This window comes from Hesperophylax consimilis, chromosome 8, assembly GCF_061612785.1.
Source record: "Hesperophylax consimilis isolate HC1 chromosome 8, BYU_Hcon_1.0, whole genome shotgun sequence".
Taxonomy (NCBI): domain Eukaryota; kingdom Metazoa; phylum Arthropoda; class Insecta; order Trichoptera; family Limnephilidae; genus Hesperophylax; species Hesperophylax consimilis.
Window position 1 is genome coordinate 7,370,823 of NC_142843.1, and position 26,530 is coordinate 7,397,352.

Sequence of the window (26,530 nt, forward strand, 5' to 3'; positions counted from 1 at the left end):
ATCGTATATGTAACAGAATATCGTATATGTAACAGAATATCGTATATGTAACAGAATATCGTATATGTAACAGAATATCGTATATGTAACAGAATATCGTATATGTAACAGAATATCGTATATGTAACAGAATATCTTATATGTAACAGAATATCGTATATGTAACAGAATATCGTATATGTAACAGAATATCGTGTATATAACAGAATATCGTATATGTAACAGAATATCGTGTATGTAACAGAATATCGTATATGTAACAGAATATCGTATATGTAACAGAATATCGTATATGTAACAGAATATCGTATATGTAACAGAATATCGTATATGTAACAGAATATCGTATATGTAACAGAATATCGTATATGTAACAGAATATCGTATATGTAACAGAATATCGTGTATGTAACAGAATATCTTATATGTAACAGAATATCGTATATGTAACAGAATATCGTATATGTAACAGAATATCGTATATGTAACAGAATATCGTGTATGTAACAGAATATCTTATATGTAACAGAATATCGTATATGTAACAGAATATCGTATATGTAACAGAATATCGTATATGTAACAGAATATCGTAAATGAATTTCAACGTTCATTCAAATTAACACTGGTAGGGACGCACATATTTTCGACTAGTATGGCGAATTTTTAAAGATTAATATCCTAGATTATTTCTGAATAAATTTTACTTTAAATGTTATTCCTTTCAAACCTTATAGATTATCACTACATTGTTATACATAATATGTTTTATGTTATGTTACCTGACTATTTAAAAAATACCCTCTGACGTCCAATGTTAAGCCAAATTAAGGTAGAATAATTTCTAACAAAAATAAATTAAATGCCTACTAATAGGTGATTTTCTCACGAAAACGGCGCTATATAAATAATCCAATCATTATTATTTGATTTCAAAATACCAATGTAAAAATGTACCGATTAAATCCCACCTATGTATTGTAAGTTCCTCTCGTCCTACAATGAGTTTTGTAACTCATTTTACTTTTAACAGGAAACCTATCAATCCAATTTTAAGGGACTGCAATCCCACTTTTAACCGGATTATGAATTATTTGACGAGATTCTTAATAGATTACAAATATATTTTCTCCGTGCACCATACAAGTAATTTTTTTTTGATTAATTAAATTTGTGTTATTTCACAATAATAATTTATAACAATATAGCATATTTACGGCACGTTCCAGGGTGGTATATACTCTCAGTATCTCCCTGGGATGAGACCACCATTCAGAATTGAAATGTTGATTGAAATGGCTTTAGTAATGTTTAGTGACCAAATCTGAATAGCCAGATTCTTCCCCTCCTTGCTCTTCGACATTTCGTTCCGCTACCTACTAACTTAAGCCTCGCAACATATTCCAATTACGGATAACACAGTGTCACTGGGAGCAGTTGGGACTCTTGTGCGGTAGGTCCTCACATAAAACCCTTCTTCCCCTTCTGAACAAAACCATATCCTGGAAAAAGACAAGTACAAAAGGGGTTTATACGTTACCCGTGTATAAGGGAATACGCATACTGTACTTACATTACTGTTTCAGTAATGTACATTACTGTATCCATCCTTGTTCTTATTAGGAATGCTTGATTTCAACACCTTAGAAGCCCGCCGAAAAAATATTTTTTAGGTCAACATTTTTTTTTGTTAATTTCTGGAACTCTACATAATCCACCATGTTGAAAGGTGTTCGTTTTGCCTAACAAATACCTACACTCGTGGGAGAGCACATGCACTTTTGACTCTTGACAGGCCAAGATGCCAAACAAAACGTCTGTAACCATGTGGGTCTTCCGACGAACCCATGCATTTGTCTGTCTTATGGGCTTTTAAACTACAGAAATCCCAATTATTCAGTCAATTATTAATGGTAACTTATATATTTGCGCAGAAATACGTAAAATCTTGAAATTATATGTCAAGTATTTAAGCTAATATAAGGAGACTTCTATCAGAACGCGCAATCAACAGAGAGAATCAAATCCATCGACATTTTAAACGTCACTTACAGACAGACAGTTTAGCAAATATCTTCTGCCCCCATGACCTTTTATACTTATATGTACCTCAATATTGGTGCATAACCTTTTTATGGAAAACGTGAATAAACAAATTGCTATATAAATAAAAAAAAAATGTGAATGTTCGTTTGTTCAAAATCTTAGATTAAACCACACATTTTAACTCACCTACATAGAAGGCGGTCTGTAGCATCTTCTTGTATTATAAATGCATTCCAAATGGTTGAGTTAAATATATTCTAATATCATTGATTCAATTCTAACTGGTTTCTTATCTCTAAAATTATAAAATAAAGTCACTTTCCGCGTCTGTCTGTTTGTGCGCTTGGTTCTTCTAAACGACGCAACGGATTTTCACTATCATTTAGAGAATCTCTTCCGGAAGGTTTATACATGCATATTATATTTACAGAAAGAAGAAAAAATCGATGTTTTATAATCAAGTCGTAAAAATATATATTTTCGAGCACTTACATTGCTAACGCTGGCTAAACCTTATGAGAAATATCACACCTAATTCCCGCTACAATGCGTTTTGTATGGGCGAGCCTTCTAGAAGATTCTCGTAGCATCGCTACAGAACGTCCTACGGAATTGTATGTCTTAAAAAGGTCTACAGAAAAGTTCGCGATAGTATATGTCTATCTCCTAAGGAGAATCCCCAGTAATGCCGGGTACACGTCAGCTAGTCGATGAATAAATTAGTGTTGTCGCCTTATGCATATTTAGCAAATGAGTTTTCAAAAACCTTTATTTTTATTTATTATATTCGAACTTTCCTATAGACAAATTTTAACAGATGTGACAGTCAGGAAAGCCGCGGAACCCCGACCCAGAGTTTGTATACAAAATCAGCGTTTCCCGGGATTTATGGCGGATGCCACTCCCACAAAGGTTTATGCCTGCGTCATTATATATTACAGCCCGGACAACAGACAGGGTGAACACCCCATACACCACAAAACCGCCACTACCACACCCAACCACTCATTATTGCTACACCGTCACATCGTGACTGTTCATCACTAGGAGAGAGGTCAATCCTACTGTTCGATGTTCCGTCGATAGTCACGTATTGTCATGTTCCAAGGCCTTAATACTAAAACATTGTAGTCAATTTATAAACGGGACTATTTTAATTTAATCTCTAAATAGTATAAAATAAATTCGATATCCGTGTTTGCTGTTTGTGCTCTTAGTTCTTCTAAACTACGAAACGGATTTTGATAGAAGTTCTTCCGGAAGCTTTATATGTATATATATAATGACAGTGTTCAAACCAGGAGTAAGGAAAGAAATGACCTTTTCGTTCCAACAAGCAACAGAGCGGCTTATCAAAAACTAGTCTCATATCTCGGTACTAAAATATATACAGTTTCTCGCCAATGTGATTCCGAGAATACCTATCTTCGGAAGAAGTGCAAATAAAATAATATTTTATTTATACTTAACGGAGGTTGTCAGAAAACTATTTATACAATATTTTGTTATCTTATGTACCCAATAAAATATCAATAAAATAAATAGTATTTTTTCTGCGTACCTATCTGCCTACCTAACTACCGTTAATTTATACATTTGTATTTAGGTTACGAGTAGGTACTGATTTTCTCGCCCCTTGCTTTCTATTATATTAACCTGTTAACCGGGCGGGACGTATAAATACGTCAAACGTAAACAGTATTGAGTACGGGTAGGACGTATAAATACGTCCTTGAAATGTATGTTGCGCCCTGGAACGAGCGGGACGTATATTTCCGAACATGTCACACGGAAATTGAGTTTTTAATTTTTACATATTTTAATTTGTTAAACTCAATGTTTCTCTTTTATCTGTGTGCTTTTATTTATTGTTCTGTAATTATAGCCTTTTTTATATTTTTAATAATCTTTATAATTGTTTGTAAATATTATATTTTTTTGATTCGATGTTTTCACTTTTTTTGATGCATAAATAAAAAAATAAAAAAATTAAAATTAACGTCCACCGGGCGTGACGTATTGATACGTCCTAGTGAAGGAGTTCGCGCCCGTTATATGATGCGTAATTCAAAACTGAACACCCCAGTTAACAGGTTAATGAACATGATAAACGAACAAATAGTAGATACAAAAATACTGTCGATACGGGGGTGATTGTCCTGTTACCGCTTTATATTTCTTTTCAGAGGTTATTTTTTTTTAGGGAAAAAGTATGATAATAAGGGTAACCCCCCAGTTCCGCTTCTTTCAAAGAAAAATGTTACGTGTAGATAGATATTTCTTGCATTAACATAAATACATGTAGAGCTGTTCCAATCATACAAATGGAAATCCAATCCGTCGATGAGACCCACAGATCAATCATATTTTTTTCTGTACAAAATACCTTTATAATCTAAAACATTTCAAGTAATTATTACTGATTGGTAAAAAACTTGAAAGCAAGCAAAACCGATCCAATATTAAAATATCTGATCCATCTCAAAATAAATATTAGAATCTAGACGATCTCAAAACCAATTTTAAAATGTAATCTTACCTCGAACCAATATTCGATTTTAGACAAATCTACAGCACCCCAAACCAATATAAAAATCCAGACCATCTCAAACATTAAAGTAAACAGAGGAATCGGAGCGGAATTGCACACTATCCGGAATTTTCCACACCCTTAAAAACTTCCAACACGTTATCCCCTGCTTTAAATAACATGTAGACGGGTATGTATTCCTGTTTTATTCCATTCAAATGGGTTCAAAGCATAGACATATGAATATTAGTAGACCTGCCCTAAGTGATTAAAAGCGTATTATCCCCACTCCCCATACCGGTTCCATTGGAGCCGGCTGTGCTCGCGTATGGCCTCAAGTGAAATTTGAAAACGTGACGTCATCATTCTTGTGCGAACTATGGTCGAGGCATCATCGGTTCATTTTACGAAATAACACGGCAAAATGTTGACTTGTACTATGAAAACTTGTAAAAATAGATGTGAAAAAGAGAATAAACCCAATTGTCGTATTACATTCCATATATAAGCATTATTTTACTTTATTTTAAGCATATTCACATCGTATAATATGAATCAGTTGTTACTATCACATCGAGAAACGTCTGGACGCGAAACACAAAGCTGGTTGGTTGCTGGGAAGTAAATTATGAACATTTATAAAAGTGTCTTAACTAAATACTTAAACGAAATATTCGACTCCGAATTTTTTTGCCGAATTTGGACTTCGCAAATTTGTTCATAACGTGGCGAGTAATTTGCGCTCCCATGTAAAAATGTCTATTCATTCAAAAGCAGATTTTACTTTTAAGAAGTAAATGGTGATATTATAATGCGAGATGCCTATTTACTGTCAGATTGATTTATTGACGAATCACAGTCAGCTTCACTCCCTTCATTCTTCAACAGTTGATTTTACCCCTCGCCAGTATCTTCTCGTCTATTAATTCCTATGTCTGTGGTTCAAAGGGTCGAAAGAGATGAAACATTATTATCTTTCAAGTCTATTAATAAGGTGCGAAGACTTAAAATAGAAAACCAAATGCCGTGGGGTGATTTCTATTTCCAACCAACTTTGAGTGTAATTAAGATACACATCTCAGGACCACGAATTGATTGCGTAAATTAAACTGCCTTAATTACAAACCCACATCAGCAAATTGTTTTTTTACACGCCAATGCGAGAGATGCCCATAAAAATAATACGTTAGAAAATGGGAAAGCATTCAAGTATGTAATAACACACCTTCTCATTAATTTGTGTATCCATTTTTCTCGCGTGCGTCGGCACATTGATTAAAAACAAACAATAACTAGTTAATTTCCATTTATGTAATTAATAACGCTGGTCAGGTCGTCAGGTGAGCCGTTCGGCTAAAAATATAACCTAAAAATGAGCGCTTGATATCGTAATGTACGCCATTCCGTGAGTGTACACAATACACTATATCCTCGAATGTACGATGAACACTAATATTGTATTGTATTCACACGCCACACTGGACATTGTCAGACAGACTTAAGTGTGACGTCAGCACAATTCACGTGATATAAATCACACATGAAACTGTACCCCCCTTAAAAATCTGTGATACTAATTAATTATGACTGTCATACAAATTTACAAATAGTCCTCAAAACCAACATGACCGTGATGTAATAAATTATAAAGTTAACGCGTCTACAAATTAATGTGTGTGCCAGGGTGACAATTTACGTGTATATTGTTTTACGTCAAAGTTGGAGCTCAAATACACAAAATGCTTTGGATTTACTGATTTATTTGATTTTTTTTTGGTTTGGCTGGCCAAAACGCACGTGATGATACATGAGTACACATCAGTGGCGTGCTATTAATAGTAAAGGATTCGCATTCGAACAAATTATCACAATAACTTAGACAACATAATTTATGTTTGTGAAATTTACAAATTATTTTTGAATAATATATTTCGAAACATAAGTAACAGCGTCTACGTCATGAAAACTAAAATTATTCCCTTTATAAATTGCATAGCTGTACTGAAACTTCGAGTTATTTTTTTTATTTAAAAGTGCACGGAGACATCTTACTGACATAAAATATCTCTTTAAATTATTCGTATTCCCTTTAAAAACGGGACTGCATGCCATTAATGAATGAATTAATAACTAACGTGTTATGGCGATGTTGCAACACGTGTTCATAAAAATTCTAATATTTTTTGCATTTCATCATTATATAATAATAATAGGATAAACGCAACACGTGTTCCGATAAATTATGAAAGTACTAATAATTTATTAGGAAATAGCCTGCCATCACATTTTTAACAGGATTTTAATAAATCAGCAATACTCATTTTTCTCCGTGTGAGTTTTAAACGTGCATGACCCACAAAAAACTGACAAAGAATATGGATATGTACCTACATGAATTATATTGCTAAAATCTAAAAGAAATAGAGTCTATTGTTTTATATTTTTCTATGCTCTGATTAAGACGATACAATACCCTAAAATAAAGCCAGAATCTTAACAACGTAAGAGAAGCATCCTATAGGACCAATTTTGAGAGGTTGAATTTTCCCCATAAAATGTCTAAAATAAGTGATAAAGTCGAGTAAAAACAAAATTAGGCGCACAGCCTGGCGAAATGGACGGACCTACGGTCAGTGTTGCCAAGTCAGCATATTATATGCTAAATTTGGCATAATTACTCCATGTTTAGCATAACTATTATGCTTTTAGCATATAGCATATTTATTTGGCTTATTTTTACAGAAACATGAAAATAATAAAAACCAATTTTTTAACTAACAAAAATGATATCGATTGAAAAACTGGTGTCTCAATGGAGAAACATAGTTCACATTAAATGGGAATCCTAGACTTCCACTGTAGAGTTGCAGCTAATAATAACCCATTCGGTGATTTATGTCAGTTTGCAATGTCTATTTTAACATTGCCGCATTCAAACGCGGACATTGAACGTGTATTTAGCCAAATGAGTCTGGTCAAAACAAAACTCCGAAATCGTTTGGCGGTGAGAACCCTGAATGCCATTTTGTACGTGAGATTTGGCCTAAAGAGAGCAGGAAAGTGCTGTTATTCTTACACTGTTCCTGACGAAGTACTACGCTGCATTGGGACCAAACAAAGTTACGACTCCGTCTCTCAGCCTTCCACATCAGCTGCTGTTAATGAAGAAGGTGAAGATATTGATATTATATTTCACTGATTTTATTTCTAAATTAAATTTATGTTAGCTTTTTTTAAAGTAATTTAGCATTTTTCTGGCATATTTTTCCCATCACTCTATTTCTCAATAAATACTAAGTTAAATTTATGTTGGCTTTTTTTTGGCATTTTTTAAAGGAATTTAGATATTTCTGGCATATTTTTCCCATCACTCTAGCATATTTTGAAGTAGTTGAGTTGGCAACTCTGCCTACGGTCGACTTTGCCCTAACGGGGCTAGAAAATCGAACTTTCCGTGGGTTTATTTTAATTATATCTGATGAACGTATTACAAAAATTTCAAATGTTCCTAGAGGGATTCTTGGGAAGTTACTAATTCATCGTCTATAAAAATAAAAGCTGGTGCTTTCCGATAATTTTACAGTTGAAAAACGTTTTATAAAATTTTTAAACCGTTTTACACAAAATATTTGAAAAATTAATCTTAAATATAAATAACCTATATCCGTAGGGATCCCTCTGGAAACATTTGAGATTTTAGTAATAAGTTAATCTTAAATATTTAAAATGTGAGCGTGGAGCAAACCCCCGTTATTAGAGTTTTATGTCGCCTTAAGTATCGTATACATCTAGCCATCCTTCGGCATACTAAATTTGCCAATTATATTTTTTTTATTATAATTTTTTTCAGAATCGTATTCCATATTGATTTTAAAAATATGTCCGTACATTGGGTATTTAAGATTGATTAGTAAGATGTATCTCACAGCATGACCAATAATGGATGACCGCACGCCCCTGAAATAATATTAAATACAAACGTAAACATATTGGTCGCCATAAAATCCCATACAGACCTGTCACACCTAAAAAGATGATTATAAGTGTGTGCGTATCGACAATATGCGCTGTGATCTGCTAGCCAGGCTATATTTGAAAATTATGCGACCCCCTCTCTTACCTACTGAGCACCGTAATTACGCGGCTGTCAGCTGTCATATTGACAGAACCCATACAAAGAAATGATATTCCGCGGCAGTTCCCCAATTGATCTGACCCCCTCTCCTGAGTAAGATTATAGCTTCATGCGTCAACCCCACCTTTTAATACGTTTATGCCACGCCCAAATTATTCGCGCATAATATAGCGCAATATGTCTAAGGCTTGAAGCGTAAATATGATGCAGACCCATGAAAAATCACGGATAGTGTGAATTCTTAACAAATAAGAGTGGAAGATAACCTCAGTATTGCCCTGCTGTAAGGCCGTCATGCAGAATTGAAACGTTGCTTGAAATAACTTTAGCCGTGTTTGGTGACCAGATCTGAATAGCCAGATATTTCCCCACCTTCATGTTCCCCTATTTCCAAGCCTCCCCTCAAAGTCTCACTGGATCCGGATGGTTGGGAACAGTTGGGACTTTTATGCGGTTTAATTTTTTTTTAAAGTTCTAATTTCGAAAAACCATAAAAAGATTCCGTTGGTTCAAATTTTCGATTGAGATTCGCTAATATTGTCTGTTATATTTAAATACTATCTGACGTGTACCCAGTGTTGCTGGAGGTTATCCTTAGGAGATAATCATATACCATGGATATTCTGTAGACCTTCATAAGTTATACAATTCCTCAGTACATTATTTTGATGTATCTCATGAGGTTTAGCCAACGTTAGTAATCTAGTGCACAAAATAAAATAAATTATTACGACTTGGGCATAAACATCGATTTTTCTCTACTTTCTACAAAAATAATATGCATATATTATATATGTAAACCTTCCGGAAGAAATTCTCTAAATGATAGTTGAAACCTTATCAAAATCCGTTGCTTAGTTTAGAAGAAATAAGCGCACAAAATCCGTTGCTTAGTTTAGAAGAGATAAGCGCACAAAATCCGTTGCTTAGTTTAGAAGAGATAAGCGCACAAACTATTTATAGATTACAATTTGAGGTTTTACACATTAAGGCGATGCACTACGTAGTAATGCAAAATCATGTGTTTTTGGTTTGAAAATTTGGTCGCCTAGAAATGTTTCAGATGCTTTAATTAAATACTGCGAGTAGAATACATCTTGGCCTTTGAAATAATCGAGTATTTTTCAGATAAGTCTTTTTATAAGGCCAGAAAAAAATAATGTATAAGGCCTATGAAAACTGTTTTAAAGTTCAAAATCTCCTACTTTCGAACCCATTTTCGGCTATGATTTTATTTTATAATGTGGAAAATTAAGTTATTTATAAAATGATCGGAAAAAAATTAAATATTTATCGCTAAACATCCACAAAATAAAATAAAAGGCACTTTTTGGCCATATTTTTTTCTTGCATAAATCAAAAAAGGTTGATGGTGTTAAGCGGGAATTTAAACCTTATCGCCATCTACGTAAGGGCTGTTATTGATAGCGACTCGATTTAAAATGTTACACGACGTAGTGCATCGCCTTTAGTAATTCCAAAAATAAATTTAAAATCTGTTATAGGTAAGGTACTTTATCGTTTATCCGAATTCTCCAAACAAACACTTCCAATTTTGAAAAAGATGACAACCGAAATTAGTAATTTATAATATGAATCAATCTATTTATGTATTTTTCAAGTGCTCCTATATTTTCTTGCAATGAATACTGATCCATTCGCATCACGTACCTACCTAGAATACGAATTGGTCGCGCTCCGCTGATTCTGAAGGAAAAGTTTTCGCCTCAATGTGGCGCCCATTCGACGGCCAATAATTTCCAATATTTTTTTCTATCTATGTGAAAGCAAAGAATGTATACATAACGATATACGAACAGACATTTAGGTCCATAATGCTGACGGCAAATCCTCACCGCTCTGTACAAATATTTCTCCAGATAATGTATTTTTTTAGAGTAGGAGGGTAAAAAAGGCTAACTTCGTGATACTACAACATGAAAAAAAATTAAGGAATCTTTAAACACATTTTAGAGTAATTTAACTCTTCAGTCTTTCATCACATTTGTTCAGTTTGCAATGTTTTCTGTGTATTTCAAATGCGCTATACAGGGTGTATCGGCACGTACCCGACAAACTTTAACCAGCTATTCCTTAGCACATTTGGAGTAAAAAATCTTATGGGCACTTTGCTGTCCGGTAACATTTTTTTTCAATTAAAAACAAAAAATGATAAAAAAATCCACACTCCGTCACTGTCATTGGCATTGTTTCTCGTGTTCAACAGCTGTTATTAGCAAGTGTGTCAAAAAGCATGTCCGCTCTTTCATACGCACTAAATAATAATAGCTAAAAATGAGACGAATGGTGCCATGCCATTTCGTTGTGATCGTAAAAGCGCGCTAATGTAGGTACGTACGTATATTATTCAACGAAACTCGAATAAAATATTGCCAGATGGGTTTTCAAACTTTGACAAAGGATAAAACAGTGGTGACAATATTAATAGTAAATTTTTTATGAAAAAAAATGTACCGGACAGCAAAGTGCCCATAACATTTTTTACTCCAAATGTGCTAAGGAATAGCTGGTTAAAGTTTGTCGGGTACTTGCCGATACAACCTGTATATATCTTATTTTTTGATATTCCGTAAAAACAAATACTGTTTTAGAAACTAGATAAATCTACTTATCTTTCCGGTGTACGCATTTAAAATAAACATTACTATTGCTAAATAATAAAATTTTAACATCAAACGTGAAAAATGTTGTCAAAAACGCAAATCACATTTTTACTTAATTTTTTACTACAATCATAGAAAAATTGAGAGAACTCGATATTTCTAAAACACGTTCGTTTTGTTTGGGGAATTCGTAAGAAAACTGTAACTTCACTTTTATCTCGTTCATGTAATAAAAAATATTTTTTAAAGTTAATCCGATTGTTACGATAGCGACGCGAAATATAAATTATTCATTCTGGCTATTTTTAGGATTTTATTGATTCCAGTATAAATATTTGAAGCAAACTGAAAAGAATTACTATTTCTCTTCCTATCGTCAAAAATACTATGTATTTCCGCATGATAGAAAAAAAAAGATAAAAATACTTTTGTAAAAATATAGACGCCTGGTCATATATGACCCTCAAACACTGGAGGGGTTAAAAGTATAGATTCTTAAACATACATAAAATAAAATGGTTTGATACGCAATCAAAAATATGATAAAAATCGAATTTTTTATGCACTTAAAACGGGTAGTTTCACAGAATCTGAATAAAGCATCAAATTTTAAAGTTAAATATCACGTTTTGTGAAATTCCTAATTAAGTTCTGTTATACATATAGTGTGAAACAAACGCGGCTCATGATGAAATAACAACAGAAGTTGAATAGAACTTTCGCAGAGCTTGAGTTTTAACGTTGAAACTTGATGAATTGTTAAAATTCTGTGAAACAACCCGCCCTTAAACTTTTATTATAATTGTTGAATGTGTTAATTAATGGAAGAATCTCACCCTTTACGACACGACATAAAAAATTTCCACAGCTCTGCTGAATATTAAATTGATAATTATTATATATTTACCCGACAGAGTAGGATGACGACGTATTGTGACAAATATTTTGCATTTGTGAGCAAACGCGCGACGCAATTTAGCGGTTGAAATAAGAAACTGGGTTTGACTAGTTTTCATCTGGAAAATATTATGAAACGAATTAATTGCTGTAACTAAATAACAAAGGTAAAACTAAATATCACGAAACTAGGAGATGTATCACGAACTTATGTCAGGTTATTGTACAACGTAAAACTAATTGTATTGATGATATTAATTAATGTAATAATTGGCACACCCTTACAATATATTATAAACTAGCAGACCCCGCCACTCGTTGCTGTGGCTCAGTTTGCCTGTGCAGATAAAGAAACAACTTTTATGTCCAACAGATGGCGCTGTTTTTTTTGTTTTTTTTTTTAACATGATTTTCTTTTTTATAGGTTACATCTATATAATGTAGGTACCTATGTATTTTTTTATTTGAGTATATTTAGCAAACATACAGTTATACATGTAAATTATTTTTGCATTAAAGATGTTCAGGATAAAAACCAGTTATGTTCCATTTACATATTAGGTTACAGGTTAAGAAAAAAAGTAGATATTTAATGTTATAAGTGAAAAATATATATACCTATATACAAAGCAATCGGTGAAGAATTTTCGGAAATTTAAGATTTTAGCATTTACTTATATAGATTTTTTTGCAACCAAATACACGTGAAACTAAATATCACACAGTAAGGGGGAAATATCACGGACTTAGCTCAGTTTACTATACAACTTGCAAGCGTTTTTATTGTGATAATATTATAGTTTGTAATAATATAACAAGCTTTTATAATATACATATTATTTTGTTTTTTTTTTTTAAATACCCCAAACTAGGTAAATGCCCGTATCATTTTTTTTTATATTAACTTCACACAGGAGGCCCTAAAGAAAATAATTTCCCTCAGGGCCTATGTCAACTTTGGGGATGCTGTGTGGAGGGTCTTTTTGTGGAGAGGAAGAAGTGAACATGGGTCTTGAAGAGTCCCATGTTGTAGGAGGGAGGAAACACAGAGGCCGGCAGTTCGTTCCACTGCCGAGCTGTTGAACTTAAGAACGTTGAAGCGACCCGTTCTCATGTGACAAATGTCAACCGTGTACAAATGTTGGGCGCGCGTTTGTAGTTTTCTGTAACTAAATATCAAAAAGTTAGGGAAAAGTATCACGGATTCAGCTTACTACAGAAAGTTAATTATTATTATTTTATTTATTGTTTCTTTACATTGTATCACTTTTTACGTTAGAATTTTTAACCTCACTAGGACAAGCCTGTGTTAAGGTTAATAATTTTACAAAATAATAAAAATAAAATAGCACAAAGATATATTATAAGAGAACAATATTGTTACTTAAGGTTAAACGCAACGCTCGTTGTATTCTACGTGTTCACAGATGGCGTTAATTAATTAATTTTGTTTAAATACGCTTTTGCAAGGTATTGCTTTACAATATTAAGACAAATCATTTGTTTGCGCCCGTATATACGCAATATGAATATGAATCAATAGTTTTGTTCGTTTAAAGACTTAATTCTTTCGAGAAAGGCACACAAATACAATATTTTACCGATGATTCAATCCAATACACAAATACAATATTTTACCGATGATTCAATCCAATATTGTATTTGTATGCCTTTCTCGATAGAATTGAGTTTTTATATGGACAAAACTATTTATTCATATTCATATTGCGTATATGAGGGCGCAAACAAATAATTTGTCTTAATACTGTAAAGCAATACCTTGCAAAAGCGTATTTAAACAAAATGAATTAATTAACGCCATCTGTGAACACGTAGAATACAACGACCGTTGCGTTTAACCTTAACGTTTCTACGAATTGGGTACCTACATGGTAAATATTAATCTAATTCTAGCCAATTCATTACAATATAATGCAGTAAACATGTAGGATGACCATGATATACATTGATATTTAATTGCACGAAAAATATAATAAACTATTATATTAAAAAGGAGAGAAGAAAGAAAGAGAAAAAATCAATATAAAAGGAAAGGGATGAAAAAATATACATATACAAAATATTATGCCACAATTTGAAACGACAAAGATGACGTATAACCTATTATAACCTCCATTTTTCTACGTGTGTACCGTTTTGTAAGTGAATCTTATAATTATGATATTTTTTTCTATTTTTGTGCTGTTTCGTATACGAAACATAATTTTGATATCAAAATACCAATGTAAAATTGTACCTATTAATTCCCACTTATGTAGTGTAAGTTCCTCTCGTTCTACAGTGAGTTTTGTAACTCATCGGGATTGCTCTAGCAAGAAAAAATAAATAAAAATTGTGGTAATATTTCTAGAATACTATGTAATAATAACGCATCCCTTATAATATATAGTAAACATGGAGTATTATGTATGTTACTGAAACTAAATAAATAAAGGAAAACCAAATATCACAAAATTAAAATAATTATTATAATATCATGAACTTGGGTCGATTTATGGTAATAATTACGCAGCCCTTATAATATACTGCAAACATGAGAGTTTTAAATTACTATGATTAGGCAATGGTTTGGGCATCGTGCTGTAACCCTAACAAAGAACGGAAAATACTTGGGTTCAAATATATGTTTGCAGACTTGGGTTTAGTTGTAATTTCCTTTATACTCGGAATGTTTACAATAAACGTTTTCCATATCGTGTAAGCTTTTGTTTTGCGGTTCATGCCACGAAAATTTTGACTTATATAAAAATCCTTTTTAAACAAATGAATTAAACTGATAAGATATCTTCGTTTTTAAGATACTACTAGTTACTAGGCGGCTCTTTTTGTAAAATCTCTTTTTCTTATCGACAATTTTAAAAACATGATTTTTTTGTTCAGTCAATTATTCAAATCTTTTTAACTCCACAATGAATGAAATTGAGAGCTCAAAATAGTTGCAAAAGACATTTCAACTGAAAAAAAACTAGATACATTTTATGACGCTAGAGCTCACCGTTCGAGAGAGTCTCCTGAGACAAGCAAACAAATATGTGCTAAATATTAAGGACGGGTTGTTTCGTAGAATTAGAATAATTCATCAAATTAAAAGTTAAAATTTAAGTTCTGTGAAAGTTCTATTCAAGTTCTGTTATTGTGTCATCATGGGACGGTTGTTTCACATTATATTGATAGTAACAGAACTTGAATAGGACGTTCACAGATCTTTAATATTAACATTGAAATTTGGGTTGTTCAAATTCTGTGAAATAACCACATCTGTGAAATACTCGTAAGAATATATTATTAACTTCTATTCATTTAGAGTATTTAGACCATAAGTTCCAAAAATGATCTATATAGACACCCGGGGGTCGATTTCGACTTGCTGGGATTCCATGCGAGCGAGAAAAATTTAAATTGGGGTACCCGAGAGTGGACCCCCATTTACGTCAAGTCATCATAAACATTCAGGCGTTGAGTAAATGACATAAAACACCTGACACAGATTGTGTATGCATAATACGTATACTACACAAATAAATTACTGATAAGATTTTTCATAAAATGTACAATTAAGGTATATAAATCTATCCCCCTACTAATAATTTTTTTTTAAATTTTATACAACTTATAAACAACCATTTACTATACATTTATTAATGTTTTTCATAAGATGTATAAAATTTTAAACACGAGTATGGCGAGTAAATGGAAGATACTCTCAGTATCGCCCTGGTGTAAGACAACCTTTCAGAATTGTAACGTTTCTGGAAATGGCTTCGGCCGTGTTTGGTGACCAGATCTGTAATAGCCAGGCACTCTCCCACCTTCCTCTTCCCCTACCCAGTAACTTCAGCCTCACAACATACCCCAATTGGGGATGCCATAGTCTTACTGGCTCCAGACGGTTGGGAGCAGTTGTGACTCTCGTGTAGTTTCATATTTATAAAAATTTAAAAATGGCCGTCTATGTTCTACTCAAAATCCATACCTGAGCCAAATATTGAAAAATTGCTATCATAACATCGGGTTAATACTTCCCAATAAGAGCATTATTTGAGTATTATGTATATTTAGAATTTGACTAGGTTCTTGTTTAAAGGGCTGAATAATTTACTAAATATTTTTTTTTCAGTTATAAAAAAATACTCTATTGAATTGAGTAGCTGTGAAAATACATATGAAATTAATAGGATTAGGAAAATCAATATTCTGCAGGCAGGAGGATTCTACGAACAAAAAATTACTTTGATTCTGTATAGTTTATACTATTTTATAGTTATACTATCATTATCGGCTATCATTCGTAGTTAATCGTAAATAAGAAGATTTTAGCACAGAGATTAACTTGTGTTCTTTATACCTTGCATTATATGTATATATAGGGTTTTCCAATAAGAGGTGTTATTTTGAATAGCCCGCTATTTCGGTAAATGTTACTTTTGAAGATGTCATTTTTTAACATTTGTCAAGTAGAAACTATGCCATTAATAAAAATGGAACGATACACGCTTCAACAACGCATTGAAATTATTAAAATTCACTTGAGTGAATTAAATGCAAATCATCTTGAGTGATGATGCCCATTTCCACCTCGGTGGTTTCGTCAACAAGCAAAATTTTGGCATCTGGGGCTCGGAAAACCCAAGAGTTATTGTTGAAAAGTCTCTCTATCCTCAACGTGTGACTGTTTGGGGCGGTTTATGGTGCGGCGGAGTCATTGGACATTACTTTTTCGAAAATGAGGCTGGAGCAACAGTTACGGTGAATGGATTGCGCTATCGAGAGATGATTAATGATTTTTTATGGCCGGAATTGGATGGTATTGATCTGGACAACGTTTACTTTCAACAAGACGGCGCTACGTGCCACACAAGCAACGAAACCATTGATCTTTTAATGGAAAAGTTTCTTTGATTATCAAAATAACACCTCTTATTGGAAAACCCTATATTAGGGTAGTGTTGTGTAAAATGAACACACTGTTGTTTCTTTAAATAATAAACATTTAATAAATATAAAATGTTCACAATATTATAATAATAAATATGTAATTCAAAAGAGACGGACTGTGTAAACAAGGGTGTAAATATTGATAGTTTGTATCGATCAGCGGCATCAGATACTTCTCAAGAAAATGGAATATATCAGCAGCGCTCACCTAGTTAAAAACATATCTATTCAGTTTGGGGACAAAACGGTAGAGTAAAAATATCATTGAAACTTACAACCTACAGATTACAATATGTAAAAGAATACCATATTAAATTCTTATTTTAGAAATAATTTACTTTATTACAAAATTTAATTTATCATTTGGCATATCATTTATATTATAATGTAGTTAAATTCTTATTAGAATTGTGGTTCACCAAAGCAATTGACAAAAGGCTATCGACAAAAGGAACATGATTCCTTAAATCAATATTATATAGAATGTAGAAATCTTTATAGTATAAATATACACGATAAAATCTTTACAGCGTTAATTATCATTCTAGACTCGTGTAGTCTCAAATTCAACAGGCCCATTCATTTCAATACATTAGAAGGAATATTATTCAAACGTAAGTAGGTACTTTATCCATGGAATAGGCTGTCTTTGATTTTAGAGAAATGGAAAATTTAAATCAAGTACCTACATAGGTTCAGTACCTACGTCTGCATGTGGTACAATTTTATTAAAATAATACATTGTTCGCCATTTGTGGAAATGCCAGATGTGCTAAGTATAAATTATTTTTTTAGCCAAGCTAATTCATAAGTTTCGAGTTAATTATGTTTCAATACCCAGTCACGTTACGGTAGGATCAATATTTAGCAAGTCGAACTTGAAAAAGCCATAGACCTACAAAAGTCGAAACTTCACGAAAAAAATAAGTATTCATTATTTAATACTAATTTATTAAGAATCTCTTCCAATTATTAATCCAAGGTAATCCGATTAAAAAAGGGATTGCAGGCCTTTAACGAATGAATTAACAGGTTTCCTGTAAAACTTTTAGTACATTACGAATACATTAATACGATGTCGGAACACGTAAATAATTTGAAAATATTCTTAATAAATTGGCAATACTCAGTGTTCTCGGTGTTTTGTAAAAGTCACAGACCTACAAAAGTCTAAAACTTGTAAAAGTTGAACGCAAAGATTCAAGTTGAAAAATATGAGATGTGTATTTTTAAGGCGTTCTTGTTTGTAACCAAATTAATAATCACAATTTTAGTAGCTAGATTTGAACATTATTTTGGATTTATAATAGACATTGCTAGCATTTAAATATAAGTTCATAAGCAGTTGAATGAATAACCATTATTACTTCGCAGAAAACTAACTTTCTACCATATATTGATTAGGCACATACATTAAATGCTGGATTAGATTTACATTTTGCGAAAACAGCTTTGTCAAAATAAGAACCAATTTTAGCACCATTTCAATTTGCGCTAAGAAAACTAATTTATATTATAAATTGACTAATTATTTAATAAATTAATAATCGCTGTGTTCTATAGGGTCTGTAGGGTGCAAGAAGAAAGACGAAATATCAAGAGAATCATTTTTCAATGCATAAATATACATTAAATGGGGTCATTTCATAGCTTATTCAGTTAATTCAATTACGTGGTAATGGTTGGAACTTCATTCAAGTATTTTCTAGGAGTATGGCCTTTAGACCTTACGTTATATTATTGTATCACAGCTTTGGTTCGAACGTACATAATCTCCCCACCACAGAAGAGGGGTACTAAATTTACTGAAGTTTTTTTTCATTTTCTTCCGACACCCTCCACACGGATCAACTAAACATTCGTATGATTTCCTCAACCTTTAAAAATGAAATACGAGAGCTTCAATGGACGTGAATTGCGCTACGTATTAATAGACAATGCAATCAATCCATTCCAGCGGATAACAAAGGGTGAACATTTTTGAAGCGCATTTGAATATTCATCAGATCAAATGGGATTCAGAATTCCGACTACTAATCAGGTCTTACGATCATTTGGTAAGCGAACTAACTCATTTTTTATAAATTTAATTTAAATTAAATTTGATAATATTATTATTAAGTTCTGCAAGTGTTTTAGTTTTTTATTATTGTGACAGCTGTTTCGGCTTACAAGGCCATTTTCAAACTGTGGTTAGTCCACATTGAGACGACGTTTTTATACTATTTCAAATGTAAATTTTGAAGGTGCATACATTGATTTATTACTGGTTACACCGATGACATGATCTATTGTTGGTTAAACCAATCTATGTTTTCCCCTCAGTAAATGGTAATGGGTTCTTAATTATTTACTAATGACTTTATTGCTATGAATTATTTGGGTGCATTAATTCATAGCAATAAAGTCATTAGTAAATAATTAAGAACCCATTACCATTTACTGAGGGGAAAACATAGATTGGTTTAACCAACAATAGATCATGTCATCGGTGTAACCAGTAATAAATCAATGTATGCACCTTCAAAATTTACATTTGAAATAGTATAAAAACGTCGTCTCAATGTGGACTAACCACAGTTTGAAAATGGCCTTGTAAGCCGAAACAGCTGTCACAATAATAAAAAACTAAAACACTTGCAGAACTTAATAATAATATTATCAAATTAAATTTATAAAAAAATTAAATGGAGTTCTACGAATTAAACACAAAAACAATAAATAAACGAACTAACTCATATGGAGCGTACAACATTTTCAAGTGCTATAATTTATACATAGAGTTAACTACACGAAACTAATTTAATTTATTTACTTAGATAATAACGGAATCGCGAGAAGTAGATTCTACAACAAACATCTAATAGTAGTTGTATAATTAAACTCACTTACGGAGAGATAGTAACACCGAATTACCGATTGCATTGTTTGTTTTCGAGTCTGCTTCTCGCAGTTCAGTAATTTTAACAATGAAAAATAAACATGAAGTCTACTAGAAACAAACTATTAGTTTAAATCGGCTAGTTGCCACATTAAATTACTATTATGAATGCATATTGCATTACTACCCCATTACAGTTACGACGGATGATTTCGATTCCAGTGAACATAATAAAAACTTTAGGAAATTCATCAAATTGACTCGATGCGTATAACTAATCAACAAGTAGACATATCTACAATCGACGGAACGTCTCAAAGAACCGGCGCGTCAGTCGGGGGCCCGGGCTTGTTGGGGCAGAGCGCCAGGGCGGCCAGGGCGGCGCGACAGGGCTGCGGCGAGGCGGGGTTGGACAGGCCCGACTCGTGGATGGGGGAGAGCGCTGGAGAGCGCGGGCGCGCCAGGGTCTTCCTGCGGCCACGCCGATAGCTGCGGGCGCGTGCGGCCCCCACGCCCGCCCCGGGGCCCAGCGACTCGGCCAGCTCCTGCAGGTCCGTCACGCTCATCTTGCGCCTCACGGGGGGCGGTAGGGAGGGCAGCTTGCCCAGGGGGATGGTGCGCACGTCGTCCGGCCCGGGCGGCTTGTCTTCGGCCGGGCTGACCAGCGGCGGGGCGGAGAGGGGACTCACCTGATTGCCCCGGACGGGGAACTGTTTAGCGGGGCGCTTTCGACTTCTCCGCAGGCCCATTCGGTTCAAAGCTCGGTACATCCGCCTAAAGTGCACCATGGACCAGGAACGGGAGTAAAAACGACCAGGCCGTAAACTTCCCGATTCAGAGATGGCATCTTTTTTGGTTGCGTTTCCATTTGTAGCCTCGGATCCGTATTCAATTCCACCCGAAATGGTTGTGATTGCGTCGTTGGTATTATAATTACTCCCGTTTGAGTGAGTTCCGTTCTCGATCATGGGCATGGAATTATTTTCTGGAGTACTGGGACTTTCGGGCACCGTGGAGCAACAATTCCATTTTCGTTTCCACCTGTGGTGTTTGTTGATCGTCTTAATAACGCAGGCCTTCGCACTATTCTCGGAAACTTTCTTTCTGGACTTAATGGTACACACCGTGCAGCCTTGGGACATGGTCTTCACCTGCTCTATGTCAATGTTGGTTTGTTTGGGATCTGATTTGTAGTGGCGTGTTTCGGCGCAGCACTGGAAACTTTTAGAGGCTACAGTGTTACTCTCACTCGGACTCTCATCATCCAGGACGGAACAGAAATAGTAGGTATTGTGGGTGTGCTCGTAATACTCGCTAGAAGTATCGCAACAATACAGACTAGAAGGACGGTGTCTCAATTCATTATCACGGCTTCCGGAACGGATATTGGAACAAATGTACACTTTGTTTCTAGGTAACTCAGTGTCGGCCGCCGGCTCACTCGCGGGAGGAGCGGTGGCCATCGCCTGTTGGCGATAGTTTCTGATGTATTCGTAAGTTGTCAGTCCTAAGAATGAAATGTAAACATGAAAAAAACACAGATGGAGCAGTAATCCCGCTGTTATAGCCGCCAACAGAGCTATAATGCCGACTATAAAAAGGAAAACCGTGTCCTGCATGGCGAGGGCTTTCGACATGTCCGTTTCGGGGACGGTGGAGTTGGAGGCGGTATCGTTGAGCGCGTACAGAGCTTCCCACGGAGCCAGCCACTCGGGCTCCACATAGTACAGCACCAGCTCGGCCACCGCCACGGCGACCACCACCAGGGCCGCGGTTACGGCACTCACCACACACATGAAGAAGGCTACATAGTTCCTCGCGCCTATGCAGTGATTCAGCCACTTGCAGTGATGGTCGAAGTGGTGGACACACTTGTTACATACGCTGCAGTGCTTGGTCCTGGGGCCGCTCGTGCGAATGTTGCACAGGTGGCAGCGACCATTTTCTATAACGTGAGCGTGCTTGCTGCGGTCGAACTCCGGCACCACTCGACTGGACCTGATCCTGCGGAGCTCGTCCTCGGCGGGGTCCAGCAGCAGAGCTACCAGGTGCGAGGAGGTGTGCAGCGCGAAGAGCGCCACGAGCACGCACAGCACGGGCGGACGCAGCGTTGAGGCCAGCGCCGGCAGCAGGAGCGCGAAGCAGGCGGCCCCGAAAGCGAGGAGCGCTAGCCAGCCGGCCACCTGCTGCGGGTGCAGGGGCAGCTGCAGGCCGTGTCGCCTCCTCCAGCGCCGGTACTCTGGGGCGGGGGCCGACTCACTATCCTGGAACGAGCACAAGGCGCCCGACTCCTCCGCGGATCCATCTAGCATGATACGAGCATCGGTTATTTGATAACCTCGCAACTTGCTTACCCGATGTGGGATCCATTTATTCGCGTGACAAGTCGGCTTCACTCATTTTTACAACAACACTTTTCGCGGGTTTATTCGGGGTTAAACCGCGGCACATTACATTTCTTAACAATAGAGAAACGTCAAACGGAAGAACTGTTGCAAACTTGCGCGATTACGCAATCACATTGTTTTTGGACGAAATGATAACAGTTCACAAGGCGCAGAGTCAGCTGCTGTCGCTTTTCCACGGCTATTGTTATGCGTGTCGGTTGCGTGTTGTGGGGAGACTGGAGATTGGCTACTGACACTGACTACAGGCAGTACTGACTGATCGGAGAGCAGCGCCGGAATGCGACGCTCGCACGGCGGATTCGCTCGCCGTTGTATTCGGAAAAGCGGCGTCCGTAGCGCCCATGTAGCGCCGCTCGCCGCGGGATGTTTCAGTTACAGGTAGCAATGTTACCCGCTGTGTATATCGATCGGAAGGCGTGACTTGGGATTCGACCCCTAGCGCCTTGTCTGGTTCACTACTGTATGCTCTGTGCTTCTTGGCAACTTCATACAACACGGAAGGAAGTATTTGTCGCTTTTCAGGTGCTAGCTAAAGTTAGAGCGGGATTTTGAATTATATTTTTTGTTTTAAAAACGTAAATTTTTATCAAAAATGTAAATTTTTAGATGTAGATTTTTTTTTCCTTTGTTCGTAAAATATATTTGTATACAGTTTTTTACATGCTTTTCGACTACACACTAGACACATGTTCGTATTATGGTAGTCGATTATTATTTAAAAATTTATATTTTCTTTGTATTACTTTTATTAGTCTGAAATCAATCACTCCGTGGTCGAGGGGTAAGGCTATCGACTAGCAATCCGCAGGTTGCGGATTCAAATCAAAAGAAAGTTTTATTTGATGAATTTTTGTTATTTCACAATTTATTCATTTAATAAATAATGTACAGTATACTTGCGGCACGTTTCAGAGTGGAAGATACTCCCAGAATCGCCCTGGATTAAGACCACTATTCAGAATTGAAACGTTGCTTGAAATGGCTTTAACCGTGTTTAGTGACCAAATCTGTATAGCCAGGTACTCCTTCACCTTCCTCTTCCCCATCTCCTACTACCTTCAGCCTCACAACATACCCCAATTATTGGAGGTGCCATATTCTTACTGGCTTCAGGCGGTTGGGAGTAGTTGGGATTCTTGTGCGATATTTACAAAAAAATGTTAAAAGAATATTTCCTGAGGAGTGATGAAAGGAATGGGGATAAAAAATAATGCAAGAGGACGGTGGGTGTGAAACCAGTCCATAAATATTTGAAACATGCATTTGTAGCTAGAGGCACATTTGTAGCTCGAGGCACATTTGTAGCTAGAGGCACATTTGTAGCTCGAGGCACATTTGTAGCTAGAGGCACATTTGTAGCTAGAGGCACATTTGTAGCTAGAGGCACATTTGTAGCTCGCGGCACATTTGTAGCTAGAGGCACATTTGTAGCTAGAGGCACATTTGTAGCTAGAGACACATTTATAGCTAGAGGCACATTTGTAGCTCGAGGCACATTTGTAGCTAGAGGCACATTTGTAGCTAGAGACACATTTGTAGCTCGAGGCACATTTATAGCTAGAGGCACATTTGTAGCTCGAGGCACATTTGTAGCTAGAGGCACATTTGTAGCTCGAGGCACATTTGTAGCTAGAGGCACATTTGTAGCTAGAGACACATTTATAGCTAGAGGCACATTTGTAGCTCGAGGCACATTTGTAGCTAGAGGCACATTTGTAGCTAGAGACACATTTGTAGCTCGAGGCACATTTATAGCTAGATGCACATTTGTAGCTCGAGGCACATTTGTAGCTAGAGGCACATTTGTAGCTAGAGACACATTTATAGCCGGAGGCACATTTGTGGCAAGAGGCTTTAACTGAACAGGTTAAACATGTAAACAAGTAAAAAAAAAACTGAAGAATCAAAACCTTCCGATCCAAACATACTTTTTGATAAATGCACTACTTTTGTTAAAAATTTAAGGTTGTTTTTCTATAAAAAAAAAACACTTAGATATATTTATTTCATACTTTTAAAAATATTTCTAGAGTGGAATACTCTAAGTATCGCCCTGATATAAGACCACAATTCAGAATTGAAACGTTGCTTGAATGGCTTTAGTCGTGTTTGGTGACCAGATCTGAATAGCCAGGTACCCACCTTACTCTCCCTCATCTTCTACCCCATCCCACTACATTCAGCCTCACAACATATCCCAACATATGGTGATGCCATAGTCTCACCGGCTCCAGACGGTTGGGAGCAGTTGGGACTCTTGTGCGGTATTCATATAAAAGAAATTAATTAAAATTTTGTTTTAAGTTTTTCTAAAAATTATTTACACTTTTATTTTCAGACATTGTGCACTTCTTTTATTTTTCTATTGGTAATTTTCTTACATACTTGTTTCCCTTTAAATTTATGTGTAAAAGATATTTTCAAATTCTTATTTATCTGCTGTTAAAGTTAATCCTGAGAAATAGTTAGGATGCAGGCCAATTCTCTAGTTAATGTTTCATATTGTCTTGTTAATAATTATTACTAGCTCTATCTGTGTTAAAGATAAGTTACTGAGACAACATGCACGGTTTCACTGAACTCAGTGAAACCATTCTTTACCGGGCCGTTCATATAGCTATTTCATTTGTACAAACATGTTCTTTGAATAGCAATATTTTTCGTAAACGGTGCTATATTTTTGTTGGATTTGTTTGAATATTACGTGTGATGTATTTTTATAAAGTCACTGGGCAAAGATATCAGGATTAATTGAGCTCTTAAATGAAAGATAAATAATAATAAAAAAAGCTAGTTACCGCACTCAAGCAACTTCTCTTAGTAAGAATGCCTGAGAATGAGTAACATATACGATTAATTGTGTAGTCCAGAATCATCGATATATAATAACAATCCAGATTTTGGATTCCACTATGTAATACTCGGGATTTATTTCAGTGTAGAAATTCTGGGACTAACTACCACACGCATAACTCATTGCACAGAATACTAATGGAGGGAAATAATTATGCAGTCAGTGGACATCTTCAATTTATCACAAAATAAATACCAAAGATTGTTACTGGGGCAGTTCAGTTATGCATAAAAGAAAGAAAAAAACTGTATAAGTTGTTTCTTCAAACTAAAATATTTTTATTATAATAATTATTATAATAAATAATTCTGTCAGTCGTTGATAGCTCCATTTCAATCTCTCCCTATTTCTCATAAACGATGCACATTATAGAAAGAGGAGTTACAGTGCGTGAACAACAGAAATGTTATGCATTGTATATAACACATATTTCTTAATAATATGGGACTAAGAATCAACACACTCTTCGAGGGTTTATTTTTTAAGCTTAGAGCTGTTTCTTGAAAGCCTCCTAAACAAACTCTGAAGTCAAATTATTATTATAATAATAAAGAAGCGAATGAAAACAAGTGAAGTATTTTAAATGTAGTATTCGGACGCTAAAAACCAGTGACAAACAAGATCTGGAAGTGATCAAATACTTCAATGTTAATTCCTAAAAGCAAATTCCCAGGACTTTTTTGATTTTATACATTATTTTCGTAAGCAAACCTCGATAGCGTGCTCAGTTCGAATCACGTAAAAGTAAAGCTCAGTTTAAGCTCCACAAAATACATAATAATAATATAATGTATGATAAAACTCGACATAAATAATGATGGCAATAATATATTCGCACTCTGGAAGAAGCGTATATACAATTAAGTAAATCAACATCGATGGAGCATGGAAATCGTATAGAATACATTATAAATTACTAAAGATTCTCACCTGTTCTGACATCACTGCAGCAACCGTCAAAAAATAACCTTAACGCACTTCTAAAAACTAGGTTAGCGACTAGATTGGTGTGAAATTAAACAAAGGATCAAACTTTCATGCTCTTTATAAAACAGGATTATGGTTTATGTTTTAGCACCATACTTTAATGTCACTTTTGAAAAAAATATTATTATGAGAACAACGTGCACATCACAAACGTCAAAATAAACGTCAGAATTATTCAAAGATACGATATTTTTCTTCTTGACCAAAGACAA

General features: G+C 35.1%; 2 protein-coding genes across 2 annotated transcripts in view; both read right to left on the reverse strand.

Annotated features, from left to right (window-relative positions):
• Dus1 (Dihydrouridine synthase 1) overlaps nucleotides 1–26,467 on the reverse strand; it is an 82,570-nt gene extending 56,103 nt beyond the window's left edge. Inside the window, exon 1 of the mRNA XM_089634421.1 lies at nucleotides 26,262–26,467. Coding sequence (XP_089490547.1) covers nucleotides 26,262–26,273 — 12 coding nt within the window. The 5' untranslated portion in view covers nucleotides 26,274–26,467. The remainder of the gene's footprint in view (nucleotides 1–26,261) is intronic.
• On the reverse strand, nucleotides 19,802–22,741 carry LOC149421507 (uncharacterized). The gene has a single exon (XM_089634420.1). The coding sequence runs from the start codon at nucleotides 22,379–22,381 to the stop codon at nucleotides 20,384–20,386; it is 1,998 nt and encodes a 665-aa protein (XP_089490546.1). The 5' UTR covers nucleotides 22,382–22,741; the 3' UTR covers nucleotides 19,802–20,383.
• Nucleotides 26,468–26,530: the final 63 nt, after the last annotated feature.